Genomic DNA, 27,249 nt, shown 5'->3' with positions numbered 1-27,249 from the left:
AACATCAATATAACTAAAGTCATGCCCATCAATGCCAATACACCAACACATAGAACAATACAAAAGCTGGTCCTGGAGAATACAGACAACTTCACATATCTCGGGAGGATTATTCACCATGATGGTGGAGCAAGTGCGGTATAAAAAATGGGTAGATGTACATCTAACATACAATTGTTCAATATAGTTTTTTTTTAGAACATCTCCATCGGCCTATTTCTGCTCATGTAAATAATTGTCGTCAACTAGCTGAAGGAAGAACAAACGCGTTGATTTATAAAAGGAGTTGAGTGTAACATCAGTGATTATTATCTTAAACTCTTATACGTTTCATCCTCAAGTGAATATGAGCGCCGCCAGTTACCTTAATGGGATGTCAATGTCACAATAAAAAGTTACGGTGCAAAAAAAGCTGTCAGGGTCCAATAACCCGAAACGCTTTTAACTGAATCTTTTTGGCAGACTCGCAAGTGCAAAGACTCCAAAAGTAGTCTTGAATATTTAAGCCTGACAGCCTAGTTAAATGTTTAAAGTCTCAATATGTGATGTCATGACATTTTTATCATCAATATCTTTTCATTTTTCATGTTTTAGATTAAATATCAGCTGCATTTTCCATTATTCTTCAGGGCTTTAGGACAAAAAGTTATTTCACCTCTTGTAGGGTGACAAAGTCAACACATTCTTCATTGTTTGTCAAAGCCGACGTGTTTCTTTGTAGCGCATGTGTGTGTGTGTTAGTGGTGCTTTACTTTTTCAAGCCTTTTGTTTCCTGCGGGTGTTTTTTTTGGACTGAGACAAATTCAAGGCGGCCTTTGGAACGACTGCAAATCCCTTAATGTGTGTGGACACAAATGGATAATATATCAAATGTAATGTACAGTGGTTGTGCTTGAAGTACAATCAAAACGTTTGAAGCTCAACCAGAAATTCTCGGTACAAAATTTAAAGAATCATAGACCACCTCACTAGACCTTTTGCAAACAAATGTCTTTCTATGACTGGTGTGGTACATTTGAGTAGAAGAATGTCTACGTAGGCTGCTAATATTAGCTTCTCATTCTAGGGGTCTCAGCTTGTATTGCACAAAGAACTTAATTTGATTTTTTTTATAGCTAGTGCTGTTTGATAAGAATGAGCACTGAGAAAGGTAGAAAGCTTCATTGGACTCTCAGCCATGCTGGTCCATCAGTGGAGTCCATCAATTTATGCCGTTTGACAAGAAGGAGCACTGAATGAATGTGCAGACTACTAATGTTACCTTCATTTGCAATATAGTAATTTCCGGACTATAAGCGGCTACGTTATGCGCAAGCTTTGAACTCTGCTGCTTTTAGTCTGGTGTGTCTTATCTACAGATTTCTCATGATTTTTCTGATATTGTCAAAGGATTTGTTTTGGTAATACAGGTAATAAAAATGAGAACATTGCATTTAAAAGACCTGCGGCTTATAGTCCACTGCAGTTAATATGTATGAACAAAACAGGATTTTCCTCTAATTTTAGCTCGTGCGGCTTATAGTCCGGGAATTACGGTTTTTATAATAGGTTTTTCTCATCTGAAATTGCACAACTTTCAGCACAAAGCACTATTATGTGGATTTTATGTAATCACTTCATACTAGTCCATCTGTTTCTGCTGTTTGACAGGAAGCACTATGTAGACAGCAGTTTCATAGAACTATTTGCCGGAGCCAGTAAATACCATCTTATTGTGAGAAAATAACTTTTTAGGGGGGTCATATATATCTATATCTATATATATATAGATATAGATATAGATATATAGATATATATATCAGACAGACAGATAGACAGATAGATAGATAATAAAAAAAGAATAAATATACAGTCTTTATATACAGTATATACTCACACACACCTGTATATTGAGTCTACGAAGCAGGCAAGTCCCGAAATCAGGCTCTGGAAAAGTGTAGTGTGTTAGATTAATTGAGCATGGCAGAATTATGACAGCTGTTTACACGAGGAGCCCTGCGAGCATTGGAGCACACCTTTTAGCCTTGAGTGCACTAGCTGACAGATGGAGGGCTTTTTCCTTCCAACTGAGTGAAAAGGCGGCGGACGTCATCCACCTAAGACCTGACCTTGACGCTGAACCCGGGCCGTCGTTCTTCTTTTGAACATAAGTCCATTGAATTAGCAAGATAATGAATGCATCCTGAGGCAGCTGGCTGTCTAATGAGAACCAGATAAAAGTTAGCACTCACCATTAGCCAGATTGATCGATTGCGGAACCAAGATATTGGACAAGCGAATTTGGATAAATTATTATTGCGATTAATATTAACCTTCAAATATTGATGGCAATAATTACGACAATAAGTTAGAGTGCCTCTAGAGTGTGATAGACTCCAGCACGCCTTGGAACATTGTGAGGATAAGTGGTTTGAAACATGAAGGAATAAATGAATGAATAGGAAATCATATTAAGGTAACTAGTTGTAAATATTTTCTTTCATATCCATCAGGCATAACCTGGCAATACATGCACAACCACCAAAAAGGCATGATTCTGTGAAGACTGGGGGTGGCCCTAATATATGGTTCATGGAGTTTTCCTGACGTGTGAATTCCATAGAGATCCATTTGAAAAATATGTCACACTTTAAATATGAAATTAACTACTGGATCCAGAATCCAGTAGTTTTATCAGGTTGACAAACAGCCTATCAGGTTGACAAACTGATTGGACTGCCGATGAGCACTCGTGAATGTAGCCGCGAACAGAAAGAAACTTTGTAGCTGTTGCTGTGCATTCTGGGAATAGTAGTTTCTTACTAATTCAGTGTAAGATGACTGTTATCAGTTAACAATTTTTGTAAATCTTATTAATCACTACAGCTATCACTATTTTTCAGCTCCAGGGGGGCTTAAGACCCTTTATAGTGTCCAAAGGAATTCTAAAAAAAAAAAAAAAAAAAAAAAGACAAATCGGAGGAAATTATTCTACTTTCAGCTGTCAAGTCAAAATCCTCTGTGATGAACCATGTCGGACATGCCAAGGCCTCTTTGAATCTTTGCAAAACGTCCCTGCAGCAACCTGGGCCACAAACTCGCATTCGCTGTGAACCCTCGTGGACCCGAACGTGTGCGCCAGTCTCATACGTACCTCAACAAGCATTAAACAAACAAACAGTTAGCATTCAGAGATCCCCTAAGAAGTGAAAACACATTACCATGCTGGAGCTGACACACATGGTCCAAGTGAAACAGGAAAAAGGTGTTTTGGTGCCTCTACAAAAACAAGGCCTCAGCAGAGAACTGTGCCTTTTCTGGCTACTTAGCTGGCAAGGGACATTTACACTAACAACTTTAAATGCACTCAGTGTTCGCGAAAAGCCTATACAGAGAGATTTCCATGGAGTTTCCCCTTAGACAAACATGCACTTCAACCCAATTTCCAGGACAACACACCCTCAGATATATGGGAGAAAAATAAAGCATATTTATGTATCTGCGCTCCGATCTTGACAGCTGGAAATCACAATTACCAGAGTTGAACATATTTTAGATTTTTTAGTCATGTATAGGTTGAGTTGAGTTTTATGAAGCTCCTTGGCGGGAGTAATGTTGTATTGCTGTATCTAATGTTATGCTGGGTGATCACGTGTTGACTGCGGATAGCCTTGCGTGACGGATAAGACAAGACCACAATATCTGACCAAATCCACAGCTTTATTTCGACAAATGCACCCTCCCAAATCTGCATGGAATCTCTGCCATGCTTCACGTTTGCCTGCAGAGACATATTTGTACCACGCTTTCTCCCTCTGGCTAACAGACTCCATTGTGTTGCGGCCAACTATCTGAAGCTTGAACATGTCAGTCCAGAGCAGCTGCTGTTAGTTTTCTCCACCTGAGTTTCTGTCTTTTAACTCTGGGGATTCACTTGACTCCCACATAAGACCTTTTGGAGTCTTCTGTAAAAGCAGCCTCAGATAACTGGAGATAAAAGTCAACATTTTTCACGGAAAGGGACAGAGGTACTTCTTTGTAATATTTGAGTATGAACACTGATGGTGCAAAATAATTCTCTGACCGGATTTCTGTGCAGACAGCATCGGTTCAATTCCTACTCAGTGACTGTGTGAATGTGAGTGCGAAAGGTTTAGCTCTCTATGTAAACGTATTTATACCTCACATTATTGAATAGAAAACTGCCCTCCTTGTTGCACTTGTGACAGACTAATCAAATGCACATAATAACGAGCTTTTCTTGTGTTGTCTTCCCAGGCCTTTACGACAAATGTTTCTACGCCTCCAGCGACCGAGGCTGGTTGCTTGGCATCCAGTCGGTCAGTGAACATGGCAACCGAGACCCTCGCTTCTTCTTCTCCCTTAAGACAGATCGAGCTCACAAGGCCACCGTCATCCACTCCAATGCACGCTACGTACCAAACCAATGGGCGCATCTAGCTGTCACCTACGATGGCGTCTACATGAAGCTCTTTGTCAACGGCGCCCAAGTTGGTGTGAGTCGCGAGCAATCGGGGGACGTCTTCAGTCACCTGACCAAAAAGTGCAAAGTACTGATGATCGGGGGAAACGCACTGAATCATAACTACAGAGGGGCGGTGGAGAGGGTAGCCCTGTGGAGGCATGCTCGGGGGCAGAGGCAGATTATCAGGGATATGCAGGGCAATGAGGATCTGCAAGATCTACCTCAACTGGTCATACGTGAAACTTTTGAGCATCCAGGCAGGAAGTGGCTGACTGTAAAAGACGGTAGCTTCCCTCAGCCAGAGCAGAGGGGAAGTGGACGGATGGGATTTCATGGCGGTGGAGGAAAGGCTGAAGGATTATTAGACACGACGCTAGAGCCCCCAGCTTGTGGCCAAACGGTTTGTGACAACGTAGAGGTCATCAAAAATTACAACCAGCTTTCCAGCTTCCGACGCCCCAAAAAAGTACGTTATCGCGTGATAAATATCTGGGACGATACGCGGACCAAGCCAACCGTGTCGGACCACCAAATCAGCTTGCAGCACCAGCGTCTTAATGACGCTTTCAGTCCCTACAACATCACCTGGGAGCTCAGCATTCATAACATAACTAACTCGTCCCTTCGGAACAGATTGATCCTCGCTAACTGCGACATCAACAAAGTGGGTGACGACACTTGCGACCCAGAATGCAACCATCCGCTCACCGGTTTCGACGCAGGAGACTGCGTGTCGGGCCACCGGAGTCGCTGCCCTGAGAGCAAGCAAGGAAACGGCGTGTGTGACCCGGAATGTAACTGGGAAAATTTCTACTACGACCTCGGTGACTGTTGCAATCCTGATATAACGGATGTGACCAAGACATGTTTCAACCGCTCCTCTCCACACAAGTAAGCCCACCACCAATCTTTTTAGTAGTTTCTCAAGTATATCACCACAACATCACTTGGTTAATTTCCTTCGTCTCGATGAGATAATTTCAGCAGACCAAATCCACACCTCTCATTCCTCGATTAATCAAAAGATAAATCTGTCAGTCTGCTCGCCCTGCAAGATGGGCTTGGAAGTGTAGTCCTGCTTCCTGACCATTTGGTTTGCGGCTGAGTTGTAACTCAACTCCCAGCCTGTGTGGCCCGGGAAATCCTCCGGGGGTAGCTAGTCCAATCTAACCTCGGCCTGGTTCAATCAGCGTTCCACACACAAGCGGGACAAAACAAATGCTACATGATGACTCTTCTGGTAGCAAATACGCAGGCCAGACGGATCATTTTGTGCATGTGTGTGTGTATCCATTTTTCAACAACTCTCCCCCACCTTTTTCTACTTTGTTTCCTGTAGCCAGTGATCCTAATTAAGCCGTCTTGATTGGAGGCGGCAGTTGATTCGGAAAGAGTGAGATTGTAAACAGTGTAAAGGCAAATAGAGGTCAGGAAAACGGGACCAGAATGACTTTCGCTTGTAGCAATGGAAATTATTGTAGACATGCCGCACTCCCCAGGAAACCGCACAGACGTGTTTCCTTGGGAGGCAGGTGAGGGTCCCTAAACACAGGAGGCTGAATTTTCCAATGAAAAACAGTGGAGAAACTTGTGAGGATCTATTTTTTTTCACAGCGTCCTTCCAGGTGTACAGCACATGAACGTAAGGATTGCGGTATTTGATGTGGCTGCTTGAAAACACGTAGACCTTCAAAAATATTTATTTTGTCATAATGTAATGTGCTTGTAAATGATGACTAAAAGCTGGCAGAGATCATAGATATTTTGAATTTTTTTTAAATAGGCCTCTGCCAGTCCTCAGCATATTTCGGTTGCAGGTATACAAAGCACAGTAGCCTTGAATGAGGACAAAGCAGGGAGTTGTCATCATGAACAAAAGCATTAAATCATCGTTTAGATCTTCGTGATAGCGCAACTAGAGCGATGAAGGTGGCTGGTTTCAATCATAGCTGAAGCTGGAAGCGCTGTCAGTCCGCCTCTATCCCTTTGTTTGAAATGACTGCTAAATAGCAAAATAATGACATTTAATTAACAACATTGGGAGAGTAAAAGCAGGTGGGCTTCACATCCCTTCCAGCTTAGTCATCGTTCAAAGCCCATTCATCAAGCGGCAGAGAATCTGCTTGATTTAGATGTCAACAACTGGCTTCCACTGTCCAAATCTCCCTGGTATTTGACATATGGGCGTGGGGTTTGACGCATTCCAGAAAGAAAGAAAAACAGGGGCGATATTCTCATTCAGAATAATCTTGCTCAAGTGACTTTGCTGTTTTGATTATGGTGCATAATGTCTATGGTATGCTCTGTGGCTTTCATTTCTTCAGCATTGCTACCGGTTTGTAAAAGACAAGTCAACACAGAACACAGGCAAACAATTCCTCTCTCCCGAACTTTTAGAAATAAGTCTTTTTAATTATCATTGCATTTTTCCAACCTATGTTCATGACACATCTTGATGAGATTTTAATTTATCTCATGGCATTTTTCTCAAAAAATGCCAAAAAGATACACCAATATCTGTATTGATATTGGTGTAAATTGATATTACCGTATTTTCCGCACTATAAGGCGCACCTAAAAACCTCCAATTTTCTCAAAAGCCGACAGTGCGCCTGATAATCAGGTGCGCCTTATATATGGACTAATATTGAGCCACTACAGCAGGCGTGTCCAAAGTCTGGCCCCTGGGCCAAATGTATATATCTAATATATGGACAAAGTATTCAAATTGGCCATCCATTGAAGGTGCGCCTTATAATCCGGTGTGCCTTATATATGGACAAAGTTTTCAAATGGCCCATTCATTGAAGGTGCGCCTTATAATCCAGTGCGCCTTATAGTGCGGAAAATTCGGTATATGAGAGGGGGAATCAATAGTGAAGGGCACAGCGAGTTGGTTTCTTGATTTACCCCAATGAAATATTCAACAAAATATTCAAAGCTTCCCATATTAAGTTTTTAAGCACTCCTAAACCAAAGAAAGATGGGTGCGTAAACCTTTTCATTTTGGGAAATGAAATTCCGGCCCGGCGTTGTCAGAGGCTAATAGGTCATCCGTTTTCCCTTGGCCTCTGCCTCTCCTCCTTATGAGTCAATACCTCTCAGCGTGGCAGATTGATGGATGGAGCACCCTTTCTCTGCTCCACTCCCTCTCCCCACTGTATTTAGCTCAGTGGAGGGACTAATCTCCCGGGCCCTTGACTTGGGTGTTTTACAGTTGGTCGTCTAAACCATTAAGCCCCGTCCCATAAAACATAATGGAGTGCTTGTTCGTAAATACCAGGACTTTGCACTTCCCTTTTAAAGCCGGAGCGCTCTTATAAAAACACCTGTTGTTGAGATTTCACCTGTGCTTTCAGTGACAGGGGGTGGCCTCCTGCATTCGAGGCCATTAATCTACTCCGATGGGATAATGGATTGTCAGATTATATACTATCTTTTTAGAAAATATGCTGTATTGCTTTTTAATCTAGTTAGATGGTGTTCTTTAAGTCACATAAGGCGCACTGAAGATATTGCCAATGTTCTTTGAGCATTCACTCCATCATCATTCCCATTTCCAATTTATCTCTGGGTCGTTAAGAATTTGAATGTGCAAGAGTGCATTCGTTAAGTAGAAAGGTTGAGGACAAGCAATCAGATCTGGTAATAAACGTGGAGATGAACAATGGGGTTTAGGAGCTGTGGTGTTAACCCAAACGGAATACGAATGTTGGCCACCAGAATGTTATAGCCACACCAGCTTGCTCCTTTGGTGGACCCAGGCATACTCCACTGAATGTATACGAGGCAAATTTACAGCTTTACATGAATTATACATGGGTGTAAATGGATGAAGTCATAATCTCCAGTTTAAAAGCTTTGAACACAGAAATATAAGCAGCCACACAAATCCCCGGATCTCGCACCAAACGATCCCTCACTGCCACCCTTCCAACGTCCACATGTGACGAGGGTCCAAAGAGGGAGCGCAGGGTCAGAGTAAAGCCGGGTAAGGGTCATTGGCAAGGAACTTAAAAGAAGACGTGAATGGACGGTCACAAAGATGGAGTGAACGGTCCAAACTTTGCGCTACAAACACTTCCACACCAAACGTATGTCGAACATGTTAATGTTAATTTACTCTCTGGACCTGGATTTGATACCTCTGTCACGTTGTTGCCTGAAAATTAGCTGATCTTAGCCCAACCTAGCATCCAAGTCCACGGCTCACAGTATTTTTGGAAGTAAGCATCTCGGTAATTCACAGACACAACTATGCAAGAAATTGAAAAGTACATTTTACTTTTACTATTTTACAGTAGGCCTTTTTTGAATAAGCAGAAAAGTGCCCTGTGAAATCAGTTATACTTGCTGTGCAGTGAGATTTATCCATCAAACTTCATGGAGATATTATCTATTAAATTTCTCTGGGTTTAAACCTTCGCCGAATTGCTAGGAGGGATAATTTTCTCACGAGTGTATTTCCTCTAAAACGCTGCCAAACACTGCTGTTAGCCACTTTTAAATTGCTTCCTCTAGGTGACATTGAACATACTCCGCCAGTCAGCTTGGTTTTACATTTAGATTTTAATATCTTGTGCAGACACTTGCCTCTCCTTTTTTTTTTTTATTCATTTTTTAAAGATGTGGAACTATTTACTACAAAGCACGCTGGCATGACTGGCTAGGTTTTTAGAGCGCAGAATGGAATAAATGATACACAGAGTGTTGTGGTGCAAAAGGATGAACGAGAAATTAACAGTACAGACGGCACTAAATGAATGTAATGAAGTAATTGGAGGGTTCATGTAAAAGAAAACAGTTGTCGTAGAGCCATTGAAATCTAATTAACAGACCTTTAAGAGGTATTTAATCATGGTGTAAATCATTACATCCCGTTTTTCCCCCCAGTATTTTCCTGCTTCTAACTTTCATCCAAAAAGATTCCGTTACTTAACCGCAGACGTCTAATGTGTAAATGGACAAACAGAGGCAACCATTTAGAAAAACTACCCATAGGCGTGCAGTTTATTTGTTCCAGTGAGAGATTATGCCGCATTAATTTCACCACTTTGTCCACATTTAACCAGAGGGTCGGAACCGTTTAGTAGGAAGTATGTTTGTTTCCCAGCTGTACACAGCCATGTTTTTTTTTTTTTTGCCTCTGTGTTGTCACACTTAATCTTATGATCCAAGAACACAAAGTTATAAACCAAAATATTGGTGGTAGCAGTCGAGCGCATCGGTCAAAATATTTAAAAGGGGTGTCATTTGTGACCAAGTCTTGTGTTTTGAGAAAAAAAAAAAAAACTCCAGCAGATGCAACAGATTATTGACACTTTCAAGCGATGGCTGTGCTTTCTGACACAGGCTGCCAGGGCCAGCGGCCAGGTTTTAGTTTGTTCCTAAAATGAATGACAGTCAGACTGCGGCGATAACTTATCGTGCCGCCGAACGATTGCAGTTATCAGCACCCCCCCCTCCCACTAGATCGCATCGCTGGGCCACATGCTGGAAGACAATACTTCACTCTGTGCACTTAATTAATTGGTGGATTATTGAAAGGAAGAAGGCGTCGAGAGATGTTGGGAATCAAATGGAATAATGGGAGCAAATGTTTTATTGAACTGGTTGTCTTCCCAACATGAAACATGTGTCGCCATGATGTTCACAAGGCATTGCGGCTTGGCTATCAGCACTGCTACAAACAAGGGAAATGAAGGCCCTTGGTTGCATTTTGGGTTACTGTTTATTGGCCTGTTGCTCTTCCTAGACAACAGCCTCAACATGGTTCAATTTCCTCTGGATTACACAAGGGTGCAATAAAAAGCCTGACGAATAATTAGGACGTTTTTCAAATTGAAACGGCATTGCCGCATTTTATCAAATTGTTCCTCTAACTCCATTTGTTCATCCGTTTGTGCACATAATTTGTTGCTCAAGTTCCTGAGCCAGGTCTTCCATAAATAAGAATACATTACACATACATGAATCCATTACTCTTATCCAAATGAACATGTGTTTTGTGTGCTGGTGGGTCCCAAAGTCAAAAGTAATCACTATTTGGGGCCAAAAAGCAATATTTTTCCAATATTGTAGTTCAAATGTGTTTTTGCATAATTCAGATTTGTTTTCCTGTAAATTAGAGCTATAATCTTGTATGATGACATATTTACAAATTCTTGTAAAATTTTGACGATTGTCATCAAATTCTAGCAATTTTGTTCTTGTGATACAGCTTCTCAAGATTATTAGGTATATAGATTATTCCTAATATTATGACTTTATCCATTTATTTCTTTGACTTTATTTTCAATTGTCCTCATATTTCTTTGTACAAAGAAAACCTGATTTTTAGTTAAAACACTTAATTGTGCTTTCTTGGTCATTTCCCAGAGCCTATTTGGATGTGAAGGAGCTCAAAGAGATCCTCCGCTTGGACGGCTCGACTCACCTGAATGTTTTCTTTGCCAACTCCTCTGATGAAGATCTAGCCGGGGTTGCTACTTGGCCATGGGACAAAGAAGCCCTCACGCATTTAGGTTAGATGACACGCAATGTGCACGTACACACGCACACACATACCTACCCCCAACACATATGCAAATGTTCAGCGCATGCCGTATCTGGCCGTCCAGACTGTTGATTCGGGGTAATTACAGTTCAAGCCTCAAGCAGCAAGCGCCTGTCTTGATCACAGCTCGAACTGTGAGGAAGCCCAGGTGAACCGTGAATAATGCATTACGTGACTCTACATATTGATTGTTTGCAGTTTGCATCATGCTCTTACAGTGGATATAAAAAGTCTTCACACCCATGTCCAAAAGCCAAATTATTGTGTTTGAAAAAAGTGAGAATGAAATTAGTTCTCTTGGTCGGTTATTGTTTTTGCATCACGAAAAATAGTGTTTAAGCAGAGGTGTGTAGACTTTTTTTTTTTTTTAGATACACTATTTTTCCTCTCTCCCAGGTGGAATTGTGCTGAACCCGTCCTTCTACGGCACATTCGGCCACACCGACACCATGGTTCATGAGGTGGGTCACAGTCTGGGCCTCTACCACGTCTTTCGAGGGATCTCTGAGATCGAGTCGTGCAACGACGCTTGTTTGGAGACCGAGCCTTCCATGGAGACCGGCGATCTATGCGCCGACACCAACCCCACGCCCAAGTTCAAAGGCTGCCATGATCCCGAGCCGGGAAACGAAACCTGTGGCTGTCCGCATTTCACGCACACGCCCTTCAACAACTACATGAGTTACGCAGGTGAGGAATGATTAACTGTTATTTTCGCATTATGTTACATTGCAAGCACTTACGGGCAATTATTTTTTCAAGTATATTATAATTCAGGTCAAGTTAAAGTGGTCTACTGGACTTCTAGTCACCGTCACCTCATCCTTCAAATTGTGCTTTACTGCTCCTGTTTTGGTTAGCAACAGAGTTAAAAGGAGTTGACTATTCAATATCTGAGAGACCAAAAATAATAGACATTTATTGGTATTTTGGATGGAAATGTTGGAAATGGCCACAGTTTTTGTTTTGTCTTCCCCACAGACGACTCCTGTACCGACTCCTTCACCCTGAATCAAGTAGCCCGGATGCACTGCTACATGGACCTTGTCTACCAGACGTGGCAACCTGCCTCCAAACCTCCCCTGGTGCCGATGCCCCCTCAGGTGGTGGAGCAGCATCACAACTCTATCAGCTTGGAATGGTTCCCGCCTATTTCGGGACACTTTTACGACAGGTGAAATGACCTGGATTGGTTGCCTATCAATTACAATGACTTTGCTTGGAAAGTCTAAAGTGATATGTTGTAGCCTACTTGGATATTGCATTGCATAACCATTAATTTGTGTATTTATCACAATCATACTGCAAATAGAACTCATTTACATGCATCTGTAGCGGCTGCTGATTTGGTTACCAATAGAATTCAAATGGGATCAACAGTTAATACTATAATGTCCTTGCGTGAATGATTGCATGTGATTACAGTTATTATCTTTATTATTATAAAAAAATTGACTTTTATTTCTTGATAAGAATTTAGTTGACTAATAATGGAGAAGCCGCATTAGTCAAGTTGGGGCAATTGCTTGAGGAAATACCGTACGTGGCTTGTATCTAAGTTGCTTGCTGTGCCTGTCTGTTGTGTTTCCTAGAGAATTGGGATCAGTGTGTGATAAATGCACAGAGGGGAGAGTTCTACTTCAGTACGCCTCCAACTCATCATCACCCCGACCGTGCGCCCCTTCTGGACACTGGTCTCCACTCGAGGCTGAAGGTAGTGCGTGCATGACATATTGAACCTCTATATCTACAACCTCCACTACACTAAGTGATATCAAGGCTACGCACTCCCAGTTTGCTGTGCAAAATATGTAAACAGGAATTGAGGTTTTGCCGTTTTGTTGTTTTTCTGAGTCAGAGCTCCAACATGCAAACATTTCGACAACTGACTCACTTGTTTAACACGCAATCATTTAGTCGACTCCCAACGAATCAAGCTTTCAGGCACCGCCCCTCATGTTGCATGAGGCCTCAAGATCAAAATCAAAGGCCTTGTCATTCCCCGATTTAAAAAAAAAAATTAAAAATAAAAAAAATAGGATTTAGGCACAATGAAAGCTGACATGGGCTTTCAGATGAGATTTTTTTTTTTTTGGTGCTCTGATAGCGAGTCCCCTATATAAAGACTAGGAATAAGGTATTTATGGTATAAAAATAGAGTGTCCCATCTGAGCACCACTTAATTGTTCAGGCATCATTCACACCAACCTCAATCACTCTCTTGCTAATATCAAACTTGAATAGTACTCATAGCACAGACCTCCACCAAGGCCGGACCATCCTAATTTGGAATCACTCTCTGAAAAAAATAAATCTATTCATTTATTTCCATATGAATTAATTTTAATATGGCTTTTAGAAAAACTAAAATGTCTAGACTGAAACAATTAAAATAACAAAAATTACTTTTATGGCCTATGTCCCAACCCTCTACAAATATTTGTGAAAATCGGTTAAGTAAGTGCGGTCATGAGCCTGCATATTAAAAAAAAAAAAACTTGGAAGAAAATAAATGCAAGTAGTAACTGTGCATCTCTATCCGTCCAAGGTATGACAGTGGTGATTACGATCTTTTTCATGTTTATAGTACACAAGCTGGAAGCCTTGTCCAACTAAGACCTATTACTCACGCGTTATTACACCTTTTTAATGAGTACTTTAAAGCTTGCCCTCCTCCACATATCATATCAAGTGTATGTGCGCGCTCCTTTCAGGCACGTCGCCAAGCAGCCAAATTTAATGTGTCCCCTTTATCTCTGCGACGTTTGTCTGCTTGAGTTGGCGTGCGTGCGTGTGGGTGATCTATAGATTATTTAAAGTCACTGAACCTTGCCTTAACACTAGCCATAATGTGTGTACCAGAGGCAAGTCTGGGCTTGTCTAACATGCTCTGTGTGTAAACTGTATTCAATTTTCTTTCTTGGAAAGCCTCCCTGTTTGTGTCAGCTCCCCATTTCCTCTTAACTCTGCCCGGGCCAGCGTCTCGGTGGACTCCCAGCTGCCGTTTTGGGTGAATAAAGTGTCTGCAGTAGTAGACATTCTCGTAATGCACCCGCTCATGACTAGAAACTGATGCATTTGCATTTAAACTATACGGTGTGGCTCATATCTGGAGATAAACGATGCCGTGTTGCGCTGCATGTGCGTATGCATTCATGAGTTGAGCGTTCATGCATACACATCGCACCTCAAACGGCGGCATGGTCATCCAGGGCCAGAGTACCTCTCATAAATGTTTACGACGCGATGCCCGGGCAGGAAAAAAAAAGGCCAAAAAGAAAAAGCACACATGGACACGAGTTCGGCAGGAGGTAGAGAGGAAGAGAGGTTGTGTGCGGTGGAAAGCGACCAAAATATTTAAGCTAGATGTCTGTGGTTAGCGTCATTCACAAGGCAAGGATCCTGGCTTGATTGGAAACAGCAGTGTGCATGCATGTGAGTGAATGTGGTGCAACATCCTGCATGTATACGTGCCTATGAGTAAGAACATTAATTGGGTGGAACCAACTACCGTATTTTCCGGACTATAAGGCGCACCTAAAGACCTAAACTTTTCTCAATAGCCGACAGTGCGCCTTATAGTCTGGTGCGTCATATATATATATATATATATATATATATATATATATATATATATATATATATATATATATATATATATATATATATATATATATATATATGGACCAAATTCCTAAATTTAAACTGGCCCGAAGCATTGTGTCATGAAATCAATCATAAGTGGCTCGCTGAAGACTATGAATCATGAATCAAAAAGACTACGGCTCATTATTTTGTGATTATAAGTAATTTGTTGCGTCTGAAGTTGAAATAAAAAAGATAAAATGGAGAATGATTTGATTTGGATTAAAAATCTGACATGATGCATTAATGATGCGCCTTATATAAGGACAACGTTTTAAAATGGGGCATTCATTGAAGGTGTGCCTTATAGTCCAGTGCGCCTTATAGTCCAGAAAATACAGTAATGCTCGGACTCAACCATAAGCAATAGCATTGATCGATTTCTGCCAGCTGTAGTGGCTGATAATCTCTTCATTGGTTCATCAAACTTTGCTGAACACATGCAATGACAAAAACTAGAAATTTAGAAATCTAAAAATCTAGAAATGGCAATTCATTCCCACTCATCTGGCTAGTCGGGCTGAACGATTTATCATTTTGGGATTGATTTTAGCCAAGACGATTTTACATGATTGTCAAGTGTTTTTACGTGTCCACGTCACGCTGTCACCAGGAAATCCTTACTTTCCCAGCTACTCTCAAACATTGAGCACTGAGCTAACTTGCTCTGTACAATCTCTGTGGGAGCTGTGTAGTGCTGATCCCCTCCTCAAAGAAACTAGATTCCGTCTCCGTGGTAGCCAATAAGGTAGACAACACAATGTGACACTGACTCGCCAGCTGTTTTGTCAGTGTCTTTTGCTCCCTTTAAGTGTGCACACTTATGAGAGCGTCAAGTGTGTGCGAGTGTGTGTGCGGTGGGATTATCTTGTCTGCCTTGGGAGTGTGTAACAGTGTGTGACAGTGAGTCATTCACCATGGGAGCCATTTCCTAGAAAGCAGCAATGTGTACATGCCTGGACATGTACCATTCTTCACCCACCCGCCTCTTAGGCTGGAGAGAAGACCCCAATATCGGTCTATGGGCTCACCCACTTTTTCAGGGATTGTTGTCATAAATAACAAAAAACATGGATTCTTGAAATAGAAGTGTCTTTATGAAAAATAAATTCTCGTATGAGAAAAAAAGTTATGATAATTACTTTAGCTCTGTAATTTTGTTTGCCTTTTTCCTCAGTTAGAATTCAAGCCTTTTTTTTAGATGTGCAGTGTAACTTTATTACATTAACCTGGTGAGAGCTTCAGTTTATGCAGAATAATAATAGCAACAATAATAACACCAACAACAGGTGGAATGGTGGATGCCAGATGAGCACATCCGCCACACAGTTATGAGGTCATGGGTTCAAGTCCAGCTTCTATGTGGAATTTGCATATAATAATAATATTATTCTTAATAATAATAATAACCCATCCATCTATTTTCTATACTGCTTGTCCCCACGGGGGTCACAGGATAATAATAATAATAATAATAGAAATTATTTTATATCAACACTTTCCTGAGAACCCAAGGACATCATACTGAGTATATAATGCATCCAACAATAAAAATAATATACAAAACTACAGGTAATAGATCGCTTCAAATCACAAACGTACTTAAAAAAACAACCCAAATCAAATTAAAATATTATTATAATAAAAAATCTTATCTGCTTTTTTCCGTGCACCACAACTGATTATACAATATTTGTTTTAATCCAAAGTCTTATCACATACTACCGGTACTCCTACTGCTATCAACAATCACAAAAAAATACAAAAAAGTAACAAAAATTGACCAAAACAATAGCTAGATGGGAACACACAAAATAGATCTGGCGCATATCGAGCAATCAAGTCAGGTGAAATCCCATTTAAATTGTCACCTGAAAGAATTCTTTTGTGGCTGTAACACCTGTAAAGCACTGTGGTTTTGACTTGACCATGAACATTTAGACAAAAAAACTGACCATACATGCATTTGCATCTCTAAGCTTTTGAACAGCAGTGCAGAAAGCAGTAGTAGGCCATCATAACATCTGATTTGCTCCTTACATACTGAACGAAAACGAGGACTACAGGAGGAGGTCACAGAGTAAACCGAAGCGCTCCGAGTATTTTGACAAATACTTCTCTACCAGCCTTACTTTTGTCTTTTTTTCCACATTCTTTCTTCTTTCATTTACTACCTCCACTCTGGCCACACACGCAGTTAAAGTACAATAATAAATGTGTTGAGATAATGTGGCTTGGAAAGCATATTCAGTGTTCACTTGATTAAACAGTGGAATTTTGCACGGTGCCCAGAAATGAGGTTAGCAAATGGCTTCGTCGCCCGCCAGCTTGGAAGTGCACTAAAGGAAATCGAGGGAGAACATAGAGTCTGCCGCTCACTGGCTTCTCAAAGTGCTTGATGAATGTTAGCGTACGTCACTTGGGATAATGCGAGCTAGCTGTGTGCCGACTCCAAATATGGAGTGAGTGTGACTGTTCGGACTGTTATAATGACTTTGCTGAACCCAAAGCCCCTCACGGCGGGGCCTCTCCTCGCAAGGTACACACCTCACTCAGCTCCTAAGAACTCACAATGAACTCTCAGTTTCACCTCCACCTTCATGTCGCAAGCGGTGCCCGAGATGGAGGGGAGAAAAAAAACAGTAATGTACATTCTTCATCCGCCGTCCCTCGTAAATAAAATCCAAAGCCTTAAACACGCACAAGAGATCATTGTGACATCCTTTCTGGATTTCATGCATCACTGTAACATGAAGTTCAATTGATGTAAAAAGTCAACACTCAAATGCCAGGATTTTAATGATGTAATAAACGAGACACAGATCAATCATTAAAAACAAAATCCCCAATTAATGCTGCCTAAAATCTGTACACAACTATTTTGTAATCTTTTCAGGATTAAAAAATAACATGGTGTCCATAAATCATAGAGAGATGGGAGGATACTTCCAGTGCCGTAGTAAACAAAGACTTGCCAGGAAAGATGTGAAGACTATAATGTCCTTTTGTATGGAATTCAATTTAAGGTATTTGGAATTCCAAATATAAAAACAAGGCTGCAGAATCACACGGAGTACATCAGACATAAAATGTCTGGTTCAGAAATTACCCAGGTTGGTACAAGAAGAAAACATATGATTAAGGTCACAGGAAAAGCAATATTTGTCACGTTTATCCACAACATCTGGATATTTTTGAGAAAGTCTGGATTTAGAAAAATGAACCCTATGCAGAACCTTAAACTGGATAAGTCCCAGATAAGCACAGGAGGTGGTAGATCATCTCCTGTGTATAAGTCACGCCCAAAAGTCAACATCTATTTGTATCCATAATTCTTTTCCCCATCCAATTTTAATTTTAATGCCCGGTGGGTTGCGTAAGGCCAAAATGTAGTCATAAATACTACAGACCATTCCCTTCTGCTGTGGATTAAACAAGAACAGTCCTTGCCAAGTCTTCCTTGGAGGTAAAAAAGCCCGATTCCAAAAACTTTTGGAGACAAAATCAGGAACCTGAAAATAACAAAACAAATGGGTTGGCGGGAAGTAATAATCAGAAGACAGGCTAGCAAAACTATCAGACACTGCGTCCATAAGTCTTGAATTGTTAAATACGCTTGTGAGGGCACATTGAAAATACCGAAATTAATGTAAGAAATGAGTGGTTCCTAAAAGGATTGAGAACTGTGATTGTTGTCAGTGTATAATGTAGCTTTTGGACGTAAAGAGAAATAAAGTATGGCAGGTATAGAAGAACCTCTACAGGATGGTACCTCAAGGTTTTTATCAATCTGTTTTGTCACATTTGCACCCGAGTCTCCTGAACGCGAGACAAACGTGCAACCACTAACCCTGCATTGCCAGGGCTGTTTAATAAAATATTTGATTCCTGTAACTTTATCCCTCAGGTCCTCCTGATGTCGAGCAGGCCTGCGAACCAAGCGTGCGTACCTGGAGCCCCAACGCGGGGATTGAACAGGGCATCGTCGGCCTTTCCGAGTGCCCCCTCCAGGGCTGCATGCTCCAGCTGGAGTTCCCCCATCCGCTAGTACCCGACACACTGACTGTCTGGGTCACGTTCTTCAGCCCTGAAGAAACAGCACTACCGGCTATCCACAACATCCTGCTACTCACCGTCAGTGGCAATAACATCTCACTAGGCCCTAGTAATGTCTTCTGCGACACCGCACTCACCCTGAAGCTTGACGTTGAGGAAGAAGTCTACGGGGTGCAGTTCTTCACCATGGAGCAGCACCTGGAGATTGACGCCACTCTCTTGGCATCCAAACCGGACTGCTCTCTGTGTCATGACTGCCAACCACTGCGCTACCGTTTGCTGCGTGACCCGCCCTTCACCCACGCACCACATGGTCTCATTTTCAATGAACCATCGCGCCGATATACAGACAGGTGAGTGACCTGGTAGGTAAATTCCTCTTTGAGTCAACTGTCCATGTGGTCTGTGATGCTCCCTTGGAGAGTCTGTGGGATAAAACCTCCAGACAAGACTATTATAAATACATTCTCCGTGTATTTGGAAGGAGTATTACAGGAAAGTCATGAAACCAGTTTTCTTTCTTTGTGCAGTTGCTTAAAAGCTGGAAGTCTAATTAGGGATTTTTATGTGTGACAGTCAGTGTTTGTTTGTACGAGCAAACTACACTCACAAACATGGTCTTGCAATAGCAGATTTCCCTTTCAGCACTGGAGAGGAAAATGAGTAAGCCACCGCTACTCTTGGAGTTTGAAACCTGCGGTTGGACAAGTATTTCCAAAGTCGCAGGTCAATCGTTGCCCACATTTGTTTTTTCCCCTGTTCCGTGAAGCAAGGGCAAACAGATGGCTTGTTGAAAGTATTATGTGCACACTGTGGTGAGAGTTTAGTGCTTTGCTCCCGCGGAATGTGCTGACTCGTCAAAGATTTGTGCTATACGTGGCACCGACGTGTGTTGTGCCATCTCGCTATCGTGCCGTCAGCGCGGTTCACATGAGAAGGAAAATCGCCTGATAAGATTCGAAAGGGTGAGTATACACGTTAAACAAGATGGAGCGAGGATACTGGTGTTGCATAAAGCACCCTCACACAACTTCCTAGTTTTGGACAGCAGGAGGTCTTCCAAAGACTGCACCAAGTAAGATGCATTTTATTTGCAGGGAGACTTTGGCACACATCGGTGATTATTGACGGACCGTAGGTAGTTTAAAAGCTGTGGTGTGTTTCATGAGCTGCGGTTAGCTTCCCACGGTTGAGTTTGGTGGCACTGGTGGACTGTTTACCTCCTTGAGTGCATATGGAATGTTGTTGCTGGTTGTGTAGGATGATTGCAACAAAGGAAACAGTTACTTGTATTTTAGAAAAGAACACCTAAATGGAGTTCTAGAAACAATCCCTCGCATCGAGTACAATTACAAAATGGTTTCGGGAAAAAGGAGTATTTTGTGTTTTAGGTTCTTGTTTACCACAAAAGCTTCTTCCTTCTTGGGGGGTGTGCTGTGATTGAGCTCTACTGTCAGCTTTACCTGAGATGGGTCAAACTGAGCAGAAGGAGCATTTGGATTTTTGGGGGGGCTCCATTCTTGGGTGGCGGTTTGTTTGGAATGGCCTAAGGCTGGAAGGTCAAAGCAAAAAGATAAATTATGGTGCAAAATCAGGACGTGTGAAATGAAGAGGAGATGCATAAGGTTGAAGGTTGGACTATTTGGGGTTAAATCATAGGAGAGGGCCAATAGGTGATGGAGGAGAACATTAGGGGGTTGAGAAAGCATGAGGGGGTGAGTGGGGGATGGGGGCTGTATTTGGTCTGACCTCTATTCAGCCGAGGCACCCCAGTCGATGGGCTAATCCTCTCAGTGATGTGGGTTTCAGAGCTGTCACTGGGTCAAAGGCTATCTCAGAACTGATGTGAGGGGACCTCCCAGAGAAGTAACTCCCCACTCCCCCTCTCTAATTGGGAGGGAACCAGGGATTGACAGCTCTTTCCCATAATATCTAATGACAATCCCCATGGCTCCTTTGTTGAGAGGTCTACAAAACACAGATCAATCAATCTACACCATCTTTAAAAGTAGATGCAATTAAATCCACTCTTCCAAATAGTCCATTTAAATCACCCCAATTCTTGCAAGGGCGAGATTTAGCCTCTTGTTTACTGGCAATATTTTTTTTCTCATCGTCATTGTTGTGTTTGTTTACATGGCACGGTTTCTTCATCTCTGTTTTGGTGATTCACCATGGCAGCTTTACAGTGCCGTACAGCGTCTCGGGTGTTTCTTTAAATGATTCTGAGTTAACAAGATTTTTTTTTGTTAAATAGTGGGCAGTTACTTTCAGAGACAGAAAAGCTAAATGCTTACCTGAGACTCCTTACCCACAGCCCGAACCTATTGTCTCAATCCCACGCATCGATAAATGTCAATGTCCCACTTTGTCTAGTTTTGTCGAAGGCATAAGTGAATCGTTGTCTTTACGTTCCATCAAAGATCTTCACATTTCTGTGAAGATCTTCACATTTCTGTGAAGTCATGTGAAATTGTCTTGTCTTTCCATAACAGCGGTACCTCAAAATTGAAAGGACAATACTTTGTTCAATTTGAAATTTGACCAAAATGCAAGGTAATAAATAAAAATAATAATAATAATAATAAAATAAATAAATAAATAAATGGTTTTGTTGTTTCTGTGCTGGTTTTACTGATGTCACCAGCAAGAGTGTAAGAGCAGCAGCAGCAGGAAAAGAAAATCACAACGGCAAAGATTCAAACAGCCGAACCTTTGGTCACTGGACAACTCGCTCTATGAACTGAGCCACAGCCACTCATTAAGACCAGCATGTTGCTGGGGCCCAGCCACGAGCTGGTGATAGCTGGAGCCTTGGTGGTGTCATCTTCTACAACAAGGGAAACAACTACCAGGGGTTTGGCTCTCCAAAGGATCTGGTTTAATTCTTTGTTTTGTTTTTACTGCTGTTGTTTTGAGAGACTTGCACAGAAATGCAAGAAAACCATGCTGGTCTATGCTGGATATTCTTTTAGCAGGGAGTAGATGCATTGCTCAAATGTCAATAATATAACATGTTGAGATGGCAAAGAGAGATTCAGGTTCAGCATTTAGACATCGAAAAAATATTATGTTTGTGTATGAGCATTCATTTACATGACACTTAGGGGCTTCTTAAAGAACATGCAACCCATTAAACTCTGAAAAGCACTGAAACCATAGATGAATATCACCACCCATATTGACACAAAGGCTCTTCACTTGTTTGTTGTTCTTGTAGATGCTGCAAGTTTAGTTATCCGAGATCTCATAGTAAAGAGCAACAAGCAGAAAAAAACACCTTCATATAATCATACGGGATATATAATAACACTCTTTTTAATCTATGTAACTGGGCACTTACAAACACTGTAAGGCACATTTCATCCACCTTGTAGAGGTACTCAAGATAAAACACTTCATTCCTTTCCGACAAGTTTCTTGAAAGGAATGTCAGGATCCACAATTCCAAATCTTATCAGCAATAAAGACTTGGATGACTGACTTCTTTGGCGGCATGTAAACGGTTCACAAGTGTCTTGTTTTACCTTTCATCTATACCATCCCCCAAACATTAGTGAGCAGCAGCAATCAAAGGGTTCGCTCTGCCTGTCTGGCTTTGACAAAAAAGAAATTTTAGGAACTCTGAGAACTTATATCGTCATTATTGCTGCCATCCATCTCAAAATGGATGACGAGGAGGTCCAAAGTGACGGATTTACTGGTTTGACCTGTACCCACGAATATGGATATTCATCCATCAAAACGGCATGTCTTGGGCTTGTATTGTCTTAATGTCTCTTCTTGTTTTATTTCTACGACACTCCTTTGGCACTGAAAATCACTTTGATTAGTCAGGACCTACAGTATATAAATAAACCTGCCATGCATGCTTTGACATCAACCACATAAAATTCTTTTGTAGTGTGAGACACATATCTAATTACTAAAATAGGAAGCTTTGTTTTTTATATGATATATTGAATTAATTGTTTAATATCTTTCCACTGACGCTCAGCACTGTGGTACCACAAATCTGACAGTTATTTATTCCATGACGATGATTGTACTTGGACTTAGTCCCATCAAGATCAGGTCTAATTGGAATAATTAATTCCAGAGTACAAACAGTCGTCATCATAAAAGATGTATTCATTTTTACGGAATGCAAAATGTCAAAGTGTGACACAAGCATTTGGCAGCTAACCAATTCAATCAGTGAAAGCTAAAACCAGACCTGAAAATGGTGGTCTACGTTTTCTTCTTCTTGTATAAGAGCACAAAGTAATGGACTCGAATGAACGGTACTCGTCGCAAAACTGTATCCAAGACATTTTTTCAAAAACTTCTTTTCCATGATGAGGGTCAGTCTTAAAATTTGTTTATCCTTCATCCTGAATTACGAAACATCTTGATCCCACAACCAAGTGATCGTCATTTCAACAATAGGAAATAAGACTCCTGACTTCTACTTTACACAACCGCATCGACTGCAACTGACTGTTTTTGTGTTTGTCTTCCATCAAACTCGCTATTGTCCACATGCTGCCAGGACAGGATGTGCTGTGGTCATTTTTTTGTGGGACTTTGTTGAGTCATCAAGCTGATAACTGATAGTTTTGTGTGCGTGTAAGTGAAGCTTTGTTAGCCACAGTAACTATCATTGTGATGGAGGTGCTTGCTGCATGAGCAACAGTGGTCAAAGCAGGATGTGAGTCACGAATCACGACCTAGTAGGCACCCAACTTGTTTTGTGGTTGGAATAGCTTTAAGGTCATTGCAGAAAAAGATCAACGCGAAAACTTAATCGAAAGACACTAAAATGCTAAGCTAATTCAGTGAGCGAGCTTCATCATGCTTGCAGCCATATGTCAACACTTGCGTTGAAGATGCTGTAAATTCAAACATATTGTTTCAAAAATCCAACCTAAAATCTCCAACTTTTTTTTATTCTTTGATTTGATCTATTCTTTTTTCCGATTATAAAATATAGACAGAATGAGCAGCTTTTGTCTGTATGGAATGTGTTGAACAAATACAACATAAATAAAGATAAAGCATATAAGAGCAGCCAAGAACCATAGCTGGAGATGTCGTAAATAAAATACCATCACTTAAATACATTTTACCCAAAGTTTCCTTACACAGTAATCAAAATCAGTCTTTGAACATCTAAATCCACTGTCTGTCCTGCTACTCATTAAAACACTATAACATCACGGTACTTTTTTTTTTTTTGTAATTCCATAGGATATTCCTACAAAACTTGATGGTTCACATGAAATAAACTACTTTATCTATCAGTTCTATTTGGCCCTAATTTAACAACGCTGCCCCCAAACCTGTACCTCCCCTTACCCCTTTCTATGATTAAACAAAACATACTGTATACATTTGACTCGTGTTACACATTAAACAAGATAATACAGGAGGCTTTATTAACCTTAACGAGTAGGAAACTATGAGTTTTTTTTTTTTTGGAATATATAATTTTGCAGTCTGACTTTTTTTTAGACCCCACACAGATTATTTTGTAGATATTCCGAGCATATCACACAAATATAAATAATAGGGCATTTTAAGTATATCTAAGTATATAAGTAGAAAACCTTTTTTTAAGTAGATAAAACAACAAAAGGACAATCCTCAAATGTTTGTGTTCATAATAGTACTGTAAAAACACGACAAAAAAAACTGTTGGCTAACTGAGCCAAGGTGACAGGATCCTCTTTTTTTCATACGAGCTATTTGTTGTGGGAAACAATGCAATGGCTGCATGTCTGAAGCAACATTTAATGAATTACATATATAAGCGACAAAACAAAATAGTTGGCGCTCCATACTCTGTGAAACAATAAAGATATGTCTGAAACATTTAGTTACTCTTTTTTTTTTTGCTCACGCGGTTTAGGACATCTGAAAGCCTAAAGCAAAACTTAAATGAGAAACTATAACCATAAATAGAAAATCAACTATAAATGATAAACCCAACTATAAGCAAATAAGAAAACTGTAAATGACGCATTTGCAAGGAAGTGTGCTAGATATGATTTATCAAGGATGTGAAATACTTAACATATGAGAAAAGGTTTTTCCATTGCATAAGAATTCATGTCATGACAGCACCCTCCTCGCACTTTTACAGTTTTCTGGTTTGTTTGCTTATGGTTTTCAGTTTTTCATTTATTCATTGATTCTTTTTCCTTTTTACTTTCTTCAGGTTGTTTATAGTGTTAAGTTTTCTCATTTAAGTATTGTTTTTTTCCTTTCAGACTTTTTATTTTCAGCCTTCCTTATCATGCCGACTCAAGAAACCGTCATGGCGACATACATCCGTAAAGTGAGTAGTCCTCAATAATTCCAACCATTCCGCTTGTGTGTTCCTCATGATGGTTCTTTGACTCGCTATGATGCACAAGCAAAAGGGAGCGTCTGTGGGCATTGTGTGTTTTGGCTCAAGGAAGCGTCGCTGCTCAAAAGATGCCACAACACACAGCGTCCCGACTCACGCAGTTTTCCACCAGGCTGGTCCAAGTGTCTTCGCAGCGTATAATCTTTTAGTAATTGCGGTTCTCTCTGACGTTGCTTGGAGGCTTCCCGTTTTCCTGAAATGCACAGTCCGTTTTTGTGACGTCGGGCTCTCGCTTTCTGTTTCTGTCTCTCTAGGGATGTGGAGCCACGTGTCACGTACACTTATCGAGTCCAAACCATCTCCAGTCGAAGCGAAAGCGTCCCTTCTCCACCTCTGGTACATGAACTTGGGGCAACCTACTGTGGAGATGGATGGATCCAGAGGTGAGCCAAGCTTATTGATACCGGGCATTTTCCCCAATAGTATTTGATGAAGTGTGCTTGAATTGGGGCCTTTTGTGCTATTGTGCCCACTTTCCACTTGGCTGTAGTACTCCTCGTTCTTGCTGCCCTCAGTATTCCGTCAGATCAAATGTGTCTCCTAAAAGCTAACATTTATACAGTAATTCTGTCCAATGCATTTCAATGGGCATCAATTAGTCACAGATTTTGGCTATTCGCAAGCTGGTCTGGTCCCTATTCCCTCTGGGGGTCCGCTATATAATTTAAAGTTGTAATATTATCATTGACTAGATGGCTGTGCGCTGCACCAGTTCCTTCACTACCCCATATTACACCGTGAGTCGGCCTATTTTAGGATAAAATTTCGGACGAGCATAATAGCCGAATAATATTACATTATGGAATTTGTTTATTCTTGTGGGGAAAAAAATGCCTAAAATGAATTCTTGCCCTTGTAATGTTGGTTTGCCGTTGAGCAGCTTGTGTGTCCTTTAATGGTATTTTTTAATGTGGTTATTTTTGAATGTTAAAATAACTTTTGTTATTGAGGACTGAATCTTTTATATATTCACTAAGTATGAAATATGTTAAGAGACTGTGATGTCCATATTAAAAATTAAATTAGTGTTACTTAGTTAATGGTTGGTATAACACCATCTTACTTGGCAGCTTCGTTGTGTTTAGGATTTCTTGACTACTGTATTTTACCTACACATTTCCAATAATCATGTACGTGTGCCTTAATTGTGCGAGTGTACACACGAAGAGACTCGTCTACTGTAGACGTTCCATTGTCTGTTGTTTGGCAAGTTTGAGTGTGGATGTTTCCTTTAACCACCTCCTGATGTGTCAGTTCCAAAGGAGAGGAGTGTGATGACATGAATTCCATGAATGGTGACGGCTGCTCCAGCCAGTGCAAGAAAGAGCCTTTCTTCAACTGTGTTGGTAAGTCAATTACATTCATATTATGTTGCCTGCAAGTCCATCCATACAGTCAGAAACCCTAAAAGCTTTGCCCTTCTTTTAAAAAGTCTGGAAATCATTACGTTTCCAAGAGGTGACTCATCTTACTTTACATTGCTAATAAATGACTGGCATATCCGACATTCTTTTTCACCAATAGATGGATGGATTTCCTGTGTTGCTCTCCTGCTGCAATCCCGCCCTCCACGTTTCTCCCCACTGCTTCCCTGTTGCGAGCGTGCATGTGTTTGTGCATGTACACGACATGCGAGCAGGCACATGCTTGTGGGAGCTTCTGTGAAGTGGCTGCTTTAATTCCTGTTGGATTGCCGGATGACTGTATTGGCCCTGTCGTTTTTCCACCAACTGCAGGGCTCGAGTGTGTGTGTGTGTGTGTGTGTGTGTGTCTCAAATTATGCACAGAATTTGGATAGCATGATGGCAAGCAAACATACTGTCTACTTTCTCTGCCTCCCCCTGGAGGCTTTTCAGGCAGTATTTTAAATATAAAAGTATAAAAACAAGTTAAACGCAATTAAAGCAAACAATGCAAGAATAGACGTCGCTTACGTATGCTCAGCTCACTTTGTGATATAAGTTACATCCTACTTTTATTATTATTGTGAACTAGGTAAGTTAGCCATATTATACTGCGTATGCTTAACCGAGACAACATTGCAACCAAAACCATATCTAATTAGCACGTGATTTTGTAATTTATGATATTGTACTGGGTTGATATATACTGTCACCAGCGGTGGCATTCTGTGCT

General features: G+C 40.9%; 1 protein-coding gene across 3 annotated transcripts in view; it reads left to right on the top strand.

Moving 5' to 3' along the window:
- pappaa (pregnancy-associated plasma protein A, pappalysin 1a) overlaps positions 1-27,249 on the top strand; it is an 80,860-nt gene that overhangs the window by 11,814 nt on the left and 41,797 nt on the right. For all 3 annotated transcript variants that reach the window (XM_088392209.1, XM_088392208.1, XM_088392207.1), the window contains 8 exons: positions 4,258-5,356; positions 10,844-10,989; positions 11,418-11,711; positions 12,003-12,195; positions 12,614-12,735; positions 18,574-19,075; positions 25,368-25,496; positions 26,368-26,459. In XM_088392209.1, the coding sequence (XP_088248335.1) occupies positions 4,258-5,356; positions 10,844-10,989; positions 11,418-11,711; positions 12,003-12,195; positions 12,614-12,735; positions 18,574-19,075; positions 25,368-25,496; positions 26,368-26,459 (2,577 nt within the window). The remainder of the gene's footprint in view (positions 1-4,257; positions 5,357-10,843; positions 10,990-11,417; positions 11,712-12,002; positions 12,196-12,613; positions 12,736-18,573; positions 19,076-25,367; positions 25,497-26,367; positions 26,460-27,249) is intronic.

The sequence above is a fragment of the Syngnathus floridae genome, chromosome 12 (genome assembly GCF_059516105.1).
Source record: "Syngnathus floridae isolate MCC-2025c chromosome 12, RoL_Sflo_1.0, whole genome shotgun sequence".
Lineage (NCBI taxonomy): Eukaryota > Metazoa > Chordata > Actinopteri > Syngnathiformes > Syngnathidae > Syngnathus > Syngnathus floridae.
The sequence above is the reverse complement of the archived record's forward strand: the minus strand, read 5'-3'. Positions and strand labels throughout refer to the sequence as shown.